Here is a 13,779-nt window from a genome sequence, read left to right as displayed (position 1 = left end):
ATTAACTCCTTCAAAAAAGTGAAGCAGATTTGTGAGGCAAGACTTGCCCTGGGTAAAGCCATGCTGACTTTGTTCCATTAAACCATGTCTTTCTATATGTTCTGTGATTTTGATATTTAGAACACTTTCCACTATTTTTCCTGGCACTGAAGTCAGGCTAACCGGTCTGTAGTTTCCCGGATCGCCCCTGGAACCCTTTTTAAATATTGGGGTTACATTTGCTATCCTCCAGTCTTCAGGTACAATGGATGATTTTAATGATAGGTTACAAATTTCTACTAATAGGTCTGAAATTTCATTTTTTAGTTCCTTCAGAACTCTTGGGTGTATACCATCTGGTCCAGGTGATTTACTACTCTTCAGTTTGTCAATCAGGCCTACCACATCTTCTAAGTTCATCTGAATCATTACCCATGAAAACCTTCTCCATTATGGGTACCTCCCCAACATCCTCTTCAGTAAACACCGAATCAAAGAAATCATTTAATCTTTCTGCGATGACCTTATCTTCTCTAAGTGCCCCTTTAACACCTCGATCATCTAACGGTCCAACTGACTCCCTCACAGGCTTTCTGCTTCGGATATATTTAAAAAAAGTTTTTACTGTGAGTTTTTGCCTCTACAGCCAACTTCTTTTCAAATTCTCTCTTAGCCTGTCTTATCAATGTCTTACATTTAACTTGCCAACTTGCCATAAATGCTGACAGATCTCCCTGTGGATACTGGGAGATCTGTCAGCATTTATGGGAAAAAGCAATGTCTATATTGGGGGAAGGGGGAAGGGGGGTCCTCCAAATTTGAAGCAGGCCCAAAATCCAGTTGGTTTGAACTTGAATTCAAACGTTTCACACCTTGGCAGATGGTATTTAAACTGTGGCCTCTCAGGTCTCATACTAATCATTGACTTCTTTTCTTAATAAACCGGGTCATTCATCAAAATGCATTATGGCATTAATGTCCATGATTACACGTGCGTTAATGCCATAACACATGAGATAATAATGCTAGCGCATGGCGCAAATGCAAATTTTTGGAAGGGGTGGGATCAGGGAGGAGTTTGGGTGGGATTTTTGAAAATGAGGGGCAATAGCATAACACATGCTATTGCAAGGTGTGAGACAGAGAGAGAGAAGAGAGAGAGAACTTATCTACAAGGCCTTCAAAATAGTGAAGTATTTATATCTCTATAGGAGGGCCCTCTAATAGGTTGATGGTACCCTATTATAGAGTCCATCAAGCTTGGGTGAGATAACATAGTAGAAATGGCATCTCTGTGAGACTTTCCTCATGCCATATGATGTCAAATCTTCACCGAGGTGTACTGTGCTGTTTGTATGTCTCACTCTACATGTGAAACTGGTCCCTAAACCATAAACCACCACCAACACCTCACCTCAAGCTATTAGAGGGCCCCTCCTATAGAAATATAAATACTTCACTATTATGAAGGCCTTGTAGATAGATGCTCAAACTCGCTCATGCTCTCTCTCTCTCTTTCACACAGTGCAAGAAGCAAAAATGGGAATTATTGCAGGGTGCAATAAGTTTACTGTGATACTACCAATGCAAAGTGGTAGTATCACAGTATGTTATTTGTGGTCATTCTCCATGGCTTAATAATGCATTTTGATGAATATAGGGGAAGTTACCTCTGTTAACAGCTTCCACTCAGCGGGGGAATTCCAACTTGTCCACCCGGTTGCAAAATTAGTGGACACTCTTTACCCGCGGACTAAATATGAAAGGGAAAGTACCCCCGAACATCTCTTGATAACTGCCACGGGCACAATGTACCCACAAGACTTTTACACCAGCATTTGGTGCTGGCAAAAATGTTCTGGAAAATAACATGTAGATTTGAAAAAACAAAACAAAACAAAAAAAACCCCTCCTGGACCCTCCCTTGATTTCCCCTTTCTCTCTATCCCCAAAAAAGCAACCCCCCCTCCATGTGCTTTTAGCCAGTCTGAGGGAGGGCGATCTTCAGAAATTGCTATTTACCTGAGCAAACGGTTCACTAAATGAATTTTAGATCCCCCCCCCCCCCCCCCGCCTGCTTCGACGCCTCATCTTCTCTGCTCGCTCCTTTCGCTGGAAATCGGATGTGCAGCTATTTATAGGCTCGCCGCGAGAGTGTTTACACGAGACAGAAACGCGGGTCTGTACTTTCTGCTTTGTATATTTTCAGAGGAGCTCAGATGTTCCAGCTCCCATCCCCACCCGTGCGCTAATGCAGGGTCTGTTCCCACCGAGTCTATTTCTGCAGCTAAAAAGCTTCTCCTTCAACTTCAATCATAGAAACAGAAGAATTTGACAACTGAACCAAAGCAATACAAGGAAGAAAAGTTTGTGTGTATTGCTGTGCTTCTTTACAACCTCTGAACGTCGAATTTATACAGAAACTGTTTCTTCCCTTAGTAAAAGCAAACTCTGTTTATCTTATGAAATGCCACCTCTGAGTGTTTATTATTATTGTCTATAGATGTACAGTTGAATGTACAAGAGTATATAAGATTTTAGTAGGAAACATTTCCTGTATCATGTTCCAAAATTAACAGGTTCCACCATAAGCAAAATGTAAAACATCACACAAGGGCATACCTGGGAACTTTTGAATTCCAGCCACCCTGAGATTGTTGTGGATTATTGGGGGGGGGTGTTACACTGACATTCTCACTCTCACTCTCACACACATATACTCATTCTCCAATAGACACTCACTCTTATTCTCACACACATGCTAGATCTCTTCTCTCCCTCTTTCACGCACATGCCCACTCGCTCACATATAACCATTCTCTCTCGTACAAGCTCATACCTTCTCACAGTCTCTCACACACATGCCCATACATACTCCGTCTCTCATAGAAACATAGAAATGACGGCAGAAGAAGACCAAACGGCCCATCTAGTCTGCCCAGCAAGCTTTCACAATTATTTTTCTCATACTTATCTGTTACTCTGACCACTGAGGTCAGGGCCCTTATTGGTAACTTTTTGGTTCTAATTTCCTTCCACCCCTGCCATTGATGTAGAGAGCAGTGCTGGAGATGCATAAAAGTGAAGGATCAAACCTAATTGGTTAGAGGTAGTAACCGCCGCAATAAGCAAGCTACTCACACGTGTATTTGTCTACCCAACCTGTGCAATTTAGTCTTTGTTGGTTGTTGTCTTATTATAAATCCTCTTTTCTTTATCCCCCTTGCCGTTGAAGCAGTGAGCTGTGCTGATTATGTATTCAAAGTGAAGTATCAGGTTTAATTGGTTCGGGGTAGTAACTGCCGCAACAAGCAAGCTACTCCCACGCTATGCAATTCAGTCCTTGTTGGTAGTTCTCTGAATGTAAATCCTCTTATCTTCATTCCCCCTGCTGTTGAAGCAGTGAGCTGCGCTATATATGTATTCAAAATGAAGTATCAGGCTTAATTGGTTTAGGGTAGTAGCTACCGCAACAATAGGGATGTGCAGAAGGAAAAAATTCGTTTTGATTCTTATTCGTTTCACCAGGATCCAAAATCATTGCATTCGTTTCATGGGGAAAAACCGATTCGTTTGATTTGTTTTATTCGTTTTCCATTTTCCCATTAAAGTCAATGGAGGAAGTATTTGCAGCCTATTTTTGGTTGCAGAATTGGTGTTTTCCTTTCAATTCTGATGAAAGTTCTGGGGAGCAATCATCAGAACGAGAAAAGAGCTCCAAGGTACTTAGACTGTGGCAAAGTGGCACCAAAGTGGCATGAATAGCCTAAAGCACTTTAAAGGGGCAAAGGGGTACCAGGAGTGGCAAGAGTGCTTTAACAGAGGTGCAAAGCAGCAGCGAGAGTGTAAAAAACACACCACAGCTTCAAAAGAGAGCACCGATAACAGATGAATGAACCCTCAAAGGCAGCATGACAGGCAAAGTGGCAAGACAAGTGGCATCAACATCCTACAGCACAATGAAGGGGGAAAATAGCAAGCAGAAAGACTAGCACCTAGAGATGTGAATCGTGTGATCGATCATCTTAACGATCGATTTCGGCTGGGGGAGGGGGAGGGAATCGGATCGTCGCGGTTTTGTTTTTGTAAATATCGTGTAAATCGTAAATCGGGGGAGGGCGGGAAAACCGGCACACTAAAAATCCCTAAAACCCACCCCGACCCTTTAAAATAAATCCCCCACCCTCCCGAACCCCCCCAAAATGCCTTAAATTACCTGGGGTCCAGAGCGGGGGCCCCGGTGTGATCTTTTACTCTCGGGCCTGCGGTGCGTTGTAGAAATGGTGCTGGCGCCATTTTGTTTTTTGTCCCCCGACGTCAGGAGCGTAGGAGATCGCTCCTGGACCTCCGCTGGACCCCCAGGGACTTTTGGCCAGCTTGGGGGGGCCTCCTGACCCCCACAAGACTTGCCAAAAGTCCAGCGGGGGTCCGGGAGCGACTTCCTGCCCTCGAATCGTTTTGCCGTACAGCTGGCAACACGATTCGACGGCAGGAGGTCGTTCCAGACACCCGCTGGACTTTTGGCAAGTCTTGTGGGGGTCAGGAGGCCCCCCAAGCTGGCCAAAAGTCCCTGGGGGTCCAGCAGGGGTCCGGGAACGACCTCCTGCAGTCGAATCATGTTGCCGTATGGCCGGCGCCATTTTGTGCAAAATAGCACCGGCCGTACGGCAACACGATTCGACTGCAGGTGGTCGTTCCGGACACCCGCTGGACTTTTGGCAAGTCTTGTGGGGGTCAGGAGGCCCCCCCAAGCTGGCCAAAAGTCCCTGGGGGTCCAGCGGGGGTCCGGGAGCGATCTCCTACCCTCCTGACGTCATTTTGCCGTACAAAATGGCGCCGGCCATACGCCATATGGCCGGCGCCATTTTGTACGGCAAAACGATTCGAGTGCAGGAGGTCGCTCCCGGACCCCCGCTGGACTTTTGGCAAGTCTTGTGGGGGTCAGGAGGCCCCCCCAAGCTGGCCATTTTGTGCAAAATGGCACCGGCCGTACGGCAACACGATTCGGCTGCAGGAGGTCGTTCCGGACACCCGCTGGACTTTTGGCAAGTCTTGTGGGGGTCAGGAGGCCCCCCCAAGCTGGCCAAAAGTCCCTGGGGGTCCAGCGGGGGTCCGGGAGCGATCTCCTACGCTCCTGATGTCGTTTTGCCGTACAAAATGGCGCCGGCCATACGCTGTATGGCCGGCGCCATTTTATACGGCAAAACGATTCGAGTGCAGGAGGTCGCTCCCGGACCCCCGCTGGACTTTTGGCAAGTCTTGTGGGGGTCAGGAGGCCTCCCCAAGCTGGCCAAAAGTCCCTGGGGGTCCAGTGGGGGTCCGGGAGCAATCTCCTACGCTCCTGACGTCGGGGGACAAAAAACAAAATGGCGCCAGTGCTACCTTTGACCTGTCATATGACAGGGCAAAGGTAGCGCCGGCACCATTTCTACAACGCACCGCAGGCCCGAGAGTAAAAGATCACACCGGGACCCCCGCTCTGGACCCCAGGTAATTTAAGGCATTTTGGGGGGGTTCGGGAGGGTGGGGGATTTATTTTAAAGGGTCGGGGTGGGTTTTAGGGTTGTTTTAGTGTGCCGGTTTTTCCGCCCTCCCCCTTCCCCTCCCCCTTCCCCTGATTTACGATTTTTGACGATAAATCGGGGGAATTCCTATTGTATCGCGCTTCTAACGATTTTTGACGATTTAAAATATATCTGACGATATTTTAAATCGTCAAAAAACGATTCACATCCCTACTAGCACCAACACACCGAGGAACCATGATAGTGGCAAGAACACCACAAGGAGTTGAATGAGTCATCTGGTGTATGGCAGCAAGGCAGAGTGGCAGAAAGTTGATAGGAGCAAGACAGGCTGGCAGAGCGGAGGTAGTCTGGTCCCTGTGGTTTTGATAGGGGCAACACAGGCTGGCAGAGCGGAGGTAGTCAGGTCGCTGTGGTGATGATAGGGGAAAGACAAGGAGGCAAGACAAGACGAGGCTCAGCATGCGGTGCAGCTGTCAACCGGGGCGTAATGTTCACCTGACCCGTCTTGAAACATGGACCAAGGAGTCTAACACGCGTGCTAGGACTTGAAACATTATGAACTATGCCTGGGTGGGTTGGAGCGATACTGCTGTGCACAGGGCCGGTGGAAGGGTATTAGGCACCCTAGGTAAACCTTACAGCCTGGCGCCCTACCCCCACCTCCCCATACATAATTTTAAATTATGCATTTAACACATATTTTACATGAAAAGTGACATTCTGAGGTAAAATTAATATATACGTTATTGTGATAATTTCATGCACTGTTGTGATGCCAACAAGAAAACTTTGAAATCTTGGAATTCATATGGCATCATACCTATTGTGATATATTTCGGCATGGTCCTCCCATATCAACACAGTACTATCTGCCAACACTCAAAGAATAACAACCCTACCTATGAAAAAAAATACCACAAATATTACACCAGAATCTAAAATATCAATACACCTCCTATCAGGAAAACAGAACAGGCCAAGCTAAAGCTACTACAGATCCCTACAGAGAAAACACATTAAAAAAATGCTTCATCTCAGTCTTTGCATGCAGAACACAAACCCTCATCAAAAACAGAATAAAGCTACATAAAGTATAAATAGAAATGTGCAGACCACAACTGAATTGTAAAACACATCACGCCAGACTCTATACAGTGCAACAATGGAAAAACAAAAATTTCACCATTCCTCATGAAACAATCAAATCAAGATATATAAATCATTAATCATAATAGTAAAATCATACTAATAAAATAATTTCAAAACAGCTGATGAATAGAATATCCAATAATTAAAGACTCATGCAAATTTTGAAAGCTTTACCAAACACCAATAAAATATTTCAAACAGCAGACACATCACATGCTACCCAATAATTAAAATGGTAGTCAATCAAGAAAAATGAACCTAAAAAGCCACCTTTACTTATCCTCTCCAGCAGTTCTCCTACTCCTTTCCCTTTCAGGCCAAACCAGAAGCAGCAGTAGCTGCTGAAGCTGTCCTCACTGTCCTCTTCCTTAGGGACCTCAACCAGTCTCTTCTGTCTCTCACACCACACACCAGACACACCCTCAAGACCAGTTTCTGTCTCTCGCACACCAATCATCTCCCCAACCAGTCTCTCTCTCTCTCTCACACACACACCAGTCATCTCCCTGATCAGTCTTTCTCACACATACACACGTCACCTCTCTGGCCAGTCTCTCTCAATCACACAATACTCTCACTCTCTCTTACACACAGGCTTTCAATCACACACAGGCTCTCTCTATTTCAATTAATCACAAGCTCTCAATCACACACATGTTCTATCTCACTTACAAACAGGCTCAATCACACACATGCCCTCTCACAGCCACAAGCCAGCCAAAAACATGCTCCATCTCTCTCTTGCACACACACAAGCACCCTCCCTGACTCACATATACACCACACACATACAGAAGCACCCTCCCTATCTCACATACATGAAGCACCTTCCCTGTCTCACACACAGAAGCACCATTCCTTTCTCACATACACACCACATGCACACACACACACACACACACAGAAGCACCATTCCTTTCTCACATATACACACACACACAGAAGCACCATTCCTTTCTCACATACACACACATACACACACACAGAAGCACCCTCCCTATCTCACATAAATGAAGCACCTTCCCTGTCTCACACACAGAAGCACCATTCCTTTCTCACATACACATACATACACACACACACAAACAGAAGCACCATTCCTTTCTCACATACACAGAAGCACCCTTCCGATCTCAAATACATATACACACAAAGGCCCCCAGCTGAACAGCTTGTCTCCGTCGGCGGCTGGCTGCGCCAGTTTTCATTTCTCTGCCAGTGGCTGGCAGCGGCCATCTTCATTTCTTCGGCCTAGTCTCGGTCTGCGCCGGTCTTCATTTCTCCGGCGGTGGCTGGCAGCTGCCATCTTCTTTTCTTCAGCCCCACCGGCCTGGTCTCTTCATTTCTTTGACCCGGCGCCCTCAATGGCCTGGTGCAGAGGAAGCTACGTGATCCGCTAGTCTGGCCCACCAGGGGAAGCCCGATCCCCGAATAGGCCAATCCGCCCCTACTTTCACATGGCCTTCTATTTCTAAAACACCGTGGCACAACCAAAAGAATAGAAACGTATGATATGTTGCATTCGTGGGGGTTCGCCATGCATTTCGCAGACTCACGAATGCAACGAATAGGGACTTATACGTTGCAGATTGTGCATTTGATCAAAACTAATGCACATCCCTACGCAACAAGCAAGCTACTCCCATGCAAAACTAATGCACATCCCTACGCAACAAGCAAGCTACTCCCATGCAAATCCTTTGTCCCACATTTCCTCTTGCCGTTGAAGCATAGAGCAATGTTGGAGTCGCATTAACTGTGTGAATGTTTATTGAATGAGGGTATTAATCACCGCACGTATCTTTTAAAATTCGGGGTCAGCGTGCGCAAGACTGCGCAAAATCGGCAGCCTGTGCGCGCCGAGCAGCGCAGCCTGCCACCATTCCCTCCGAGGCCGCTCCGAAATTGGAGTGGCCTCGGAGGGAACTTTCTTTCCGGTACCCCCCACCTTCCCTTTCCTTCCCCTAACTAACCCGCCCCCCGGCCCTAACTAATTCCCCCCCCCACCTTTATTTAAAAAGTTACGCCTGCCCAAGGCAGGCGTAACTTGCGTGCACCGGCGCGCCATGTTCTGGTCCGGGGGTTGGTCCGGAGGCCGCGTCCATGCCTCCGGAATGCCCCTGGGCCGGAACCACGCCCACGGCCCCGCCCCCGGAATGCTCCCAATGACACACCGGCCGCGACACCCCCCCAGGAAAGCCCTGGGACTTACGTGCATCCCGGGGCTTGTGCGCGCCGCTGAGCCTATGCAACATAGACTCGGCATGCGCAGGGGGTGGAAGGGGCAGCTTTTCGGGGGTTACACGCGTACCCCTTTGAAAATCTGCCCCACAGGGGTAGATTTTAAAAGGTGCGCGCGGGAGTAGATTTGTTCGCGCAACCCAGCATGAACAAATCTACTCCCAATTTTATAACATGCGCGTGCTGCCGCACGCATTTATAAAATACAGGGTTGGCGCGCGCAAAGCTGCGCAAAATCGGCAACCTGCGTGCACCGAGCTGCACAGCCATCCTCCGTTCTCTCCGAGGCCGCTCCGAAATCGGAGCGGCCTCGGAGGGAACTTTCTTTCCAGCCCCCCCACCTTCCCCCACCTTCCCCTCCCTTTCCCTATCTAACCCACCCCCCACCCCTAACTAATTCCCCCCTCTACCTTTATTTTACAAGTTACGCCTCTCCTATGCAAGATAGGCTCGGCACGCGTAGGGGGTGGAAGGGGCAGCTTTTCGGGGGTTACACGCGTACCCCTTTGAAAATCTGCCCCACAGGGGTAGATTTTAAAAGGTGCGCGCGGGAGTAGATTTGTTCGCGCAACCCAGCATGAACAAATCTACTCCCAATTTTATAACATGCGCGTGCTGCCGCACGCATTTATAAAATACAGGGTCGGCGCGCACAAGGCTGTGCAAAATCGGCAGCCTGCGTGCACCGAGCTGCACAGCCATCCTCCGTTCTCTCCGAGGCCGCTCCGAAATCGGAGCGGCCTCGGAGGGAACTTTCCTTCCAGCCCCCCCCCTCACCTTCCCCTCCCTTTCCCTATCTAACCCACCCCCCACCCCTAATTCCCCCCTCTACCTTTATTTTACAAGTTACGCCTCTCCTATGCAAGATAGGCTCGGCACGCGTAGGGGGTGGAAGGGGCAGCTTTTCGGGGTTACGTGCATATCTTACGCCCGTAACCCTTTGAAAATCTGCCCCACAGTGTTTATCCCACGCCCCTTTGAAATCCTTCACAGTTTTAGTCTTCACCACTTCCTCCGGTAGGGCATTCCAGGCATCTACCACCCTCTCCGTGAAGAAATACTTCCTGACATTGGTTCTGAGTCTTCCTCCCTGAAGTTTTAAATCGTGACCCTTGGTTCTGCTGATTTTTTTGCAATGGAAAAGGTCTGTCATTGACTTTGGATCATTAAAACCTTTCAAGTATCTGAAAGTCTGTATCATATCACCTCTGCTCCTCCTTTCCTCCAGGGAATACATATTTAGATTCTTCAATCTCTCCTCATAAGGCATTCGATGAAGACCATACACTTTTTTGGTTGCCCTTCTCTGGACCGCCTTCATCCTGTCTCTGTCCCTTCGGAGACAGGATGGAGGCAGTCCCTTCGGAGACAGGATGGAGGCAGTCTCCGAAGGGATAGAGACAGGTCTCTGGACAGGTTCTGGTCTCCAGAACTGACCAAAGTACTCCAGGTGAGGCCTCACCAAGGACCTGTACAAGGGGATAATCACTTCCCTTTTCTTACTCGATATTCCTCTCTCTATGCAGCCCAGCATTCTTCTGGCTTTAGCTATCGCCATATCACATTGTTTCACTGACTTCAGATCGTTAGACACTATCACCCCAAGGTCTCTCTCCTGCTCCGTGCACATCAGCCCTTCATCCCCCATCAAATACATTTCTTTTGGATTTCCACACCCCATATGCATGACTCTGCACTTCTTGGCATTGAAGCTCAGCTGCCATATCTTCGACCACTCTTCCAGCTTCCTTAAATCCCGTCTCATTCTCTCCACTCCTTTTGGCGTGTCCACTCTGTTGCAGATCTTAGTATCATCCGCAAATAGACAAACCTTACCTTCTGTCCCGTCCGCGATGTCGCTCACAAAAATATTGAACAGGACCAGTCCCAACACTGACCCTTGCGGCACTCCGCTTTCACCGCTCTCTCTTCCAAGTAAATTCCATTTACTATCACACATTGTCTTGTCCTTCAACCAGTTTGCTATCCAGGCCACCACCTTGGCACTCACTCCCAAGCTTCTCGTTTTATTCACTAGCCTCCTGTGCGGGACCGTATCAAAAGCTTTGCTAAAATCCAAGTAGATGACATCGAGCGCTCTTCCACAATCCAATTCCTTAGTCACCCAATCAAAAAAGTCTATCAGATTTGTCTGACAGGACCTTCCCTTCGTGAAACCACGCTGCCTCTGCTCCAGCAATTCTGCTGCTTGTAGATAGTTCACTATTCTTTCCTTCAGCAGCGACTCCAGTACTTTTCTCACTCACTTTCATATACAAGCTAAATCATCCTCTTTCTCCATCCTGAATCTGCCATGAGCAGCAGCTTCTTCCTTCTCCTTTAGGCCTGCGGGGCAGCAGCAGCTTCCTCCTCCTTCTGAGGCACTGAGGAGCTGATCTGGGGCTGTCATGGCCCATGTTGGTAGATTCCAGGGTCCTGGGATGTCCTGGCCTTGATTTGTGGCTGCTGGGGTAGGCCGAGAGGTGCTGCTGGGGAGAGGCTGGAGGCCAAAATCGACTATTCCTAGCAGCCGTGATCACCGCGGTTGAGAAAGAAGAAGGCGGCCAACTGATCAGGACTGCAGTGGGGGATCCCTGCCCTGCTGCTCCAAAGGGAAGTGGCCATCAGCCCATCAGGCCACGGCGGTGAAGAAAGTGACACGAGAGGAAGGGGTGGGATGTGAGCCGCGATCATCGCAGCTGAAGTGGAGTTGCTGCGGTCATTGTCAGTGTTACAGCAGCAGCCTTGGGGCAGCTGTCGCTGCTCTCACTGCTACTTCCTCCTTCCTGCCACGTGACTGTCATCTCCTCCTCATTCATGGGGAGTATTTAAAGTTCACTTAGAGAATAGCCACTGCCATTAGCAATGCTAACATGGAATAGACTTAGTTTTTGGGTACTTGCCAGGTTCTTATGGCCTGGATTGGCCACTGTTGGAAACAGGATGCTGGGCTTGATGGACCCTTGGTCTGACCCAGTATGGCATTTTCTTATGTTCTTATGTCCTTGTGGCCAGGAAATGATAGCTAATAATAGCCTCGCGGGCACAGCATGATAGTCCTTTATATACACTCTTATGAATTTGCTAGTATCACAGTACAAAATGTTGTCATGGAGAGGTGATATATTATTTCGATGGAGAAAACTTGGACATTTCTACACAATGGTCAGCATGGTTGCATTTTTTTTAACCAGTCATGACTGAGGTCTACACAATGGGGTAGATTAAAAAAAAAAATACACGCGTGCATTGCGCGCAAGGGGGGAGTCAAATAAAGCAAAATCGTTCAGCATCGAGATCGGGGCTCCCCCCGTTCGCTCCCAGTGCGCTCCAATTTAGGAGCAGAATTGGAGGGAACTTTCCTACCCCCTACCCTAACCTCCCTTCCCCTTCCCCTCTCCTCCGCACCCTCTAAAACCCATTTTTTAATTTTTTTTACCTTTTAATTCGCAAGTTACTTCAGGGCACTGCCCCGGATCGCTCCCTGGCCCACCCCTCCCCACCCAGAACATGCCCCGGGCCCACCCCTTGCAGGAAGGCCGGCACCCATACGCGTGGATTTTACGCACGGGGAGTATTTAAAATCCGGCCTACGTGCTGGATGCATACAGCATTCAAGTCCCTTATCATTCATTGACCAGATCAGAAGAAAACTGTGATGAACAATTGAAACACTCAACTTTAAGAATCCTTTTCAGTTTTGGGAATTAAATATCAGTTTGTATGTTAAGGAAACTGACCTCAATCTCCTTGCGATGTCTTTATGCTTTGTCTGTACTGATAAAGAACCACCTTGTAAAATGACATCTCAGGATTCCATCTTTTTATGTACTTAGATGACCTCTAATCATATTGCTTCATCTACTAATTAGAATTAGTAGATGAAGCAATATGATTAGATGAAAAATGAGATGTTTTGTCCTTTTAATTACAGCTTAATGAAAAGAGCTTGTGAAGGTCTGTATGTGTCCTCTCTACTTGAGAAGGTATTAAAAGTCTGTCAGAAGTAACCAGATGATTTGATGGTCAAGCTGAAGGACGCTTTTCTAATAGCCTGCTTTTCCTGGGCAGATCATTCACATATAGGCAAACAAAACATCTCATTTTTTTACATATTGGTATAAAAACTCTTTACTTATTGCGGCTTGGGTTCCAGTTCTGGTCCATATGCCACTAATATTTGCACCAATTAGCCTCTTTGGGGGTAATATTCTGTAGAATATTATTCTGTTCTGCCAAGCATCAGTGTCCTAGTATGAGAGGAGCAGGGTAAGGGTTTAAAGTGAGGAAGGGAGGTGTTGTGATTCTGCTTGTGAGCTAGACTCTCACCCCTTACCTGCAGCGAGGTTTGGAGGCCGTCACTGCCACTGCTGCCGCCACCACCGCCGCCCAGGCCTCCCATGCGGCCTGGGAACTGCCAATCATCCTTCTCTATGCGGTGGGCCAGCTGCCGCCAACGTCCATCCTCGTGGTCTGGAGGCCGCCACCATCTTCGCCACCTCCATTGCGGCTCAGCACCGTCTCTGCTCGCTCCTCCTCGTGCGGCCTGGAGGCCACTGACACCTCCTGCTATCTTCGCGGCTATCCATCGTCGCCTTCGCAAGGAGTCAGTCATGGAATCAGACTGCTCCTGGACCATCAATTCCAGTTCTTCACTCCAGGAGTCCTCCATGATCCTTCATCGCTTCTTCAAGGCACTCTGTTCCTCGTTGGTCCTCTTCGTCTTCGTCCATGGTTCTTGAACCTTCGTCTGATCTTCGTTCCATGTTCTGGTCTCGTCGGATCCCATCTTCAGATGTCCCAATGTCTCCATGTCTTCAGATGACCTGATGTCTTCGTGTCTCCATGTCCAGACGTCTTCCTATCTCCGGATGTCCTGACG

The 13,779-nt window shown here is 48.1% G+C and overlaps 1 protein-coding gene across 1 annotated transcript in view; it reads right to left on the bottom strand.

Moving 5' to 3' along the window:
• The window catches only part of LOC115089421 (deoxyribonuclease gamma-like), a 129,559-nt gene extending 116,260 nt beyond the window's left edge, over positions 1–13,299 (bottom strand). The window contains exon 1 of the mRNA XM_029597514.1: positions 13,234–13,299. Coding sequence (XP_029453374.1) covers positions 13,234–13,299 — 66 coding nt within the window. The remainder of the gene's footprint in view (positions 1–13,233) is intronic.
• Between the last annotated feature and the right edge of the window lie 480 nt (positions 13,300–13,779).

The sequence above is a fragment of the Rhinatrema bivittatum genome, chromosome 4, assembly GCF_901001135.1.
Source record: "Rhinatrema bivittatum chromosome 4, aRhiBiv1.1, whole genome shotgun sequence".
Classification (NCBI taxonomy): domain Eukaryota; kingdom Metazoa; phylum Chordata; class Amphibia; order Gymnophiona; family Rhinatrematidae; genus Rhinatrema; species Rhinatrema bivittatum.
Note: the sequence above shows the minus strand (reverse complement) of the source record. Positions and strands in the feature narration are given on the sequence as shown.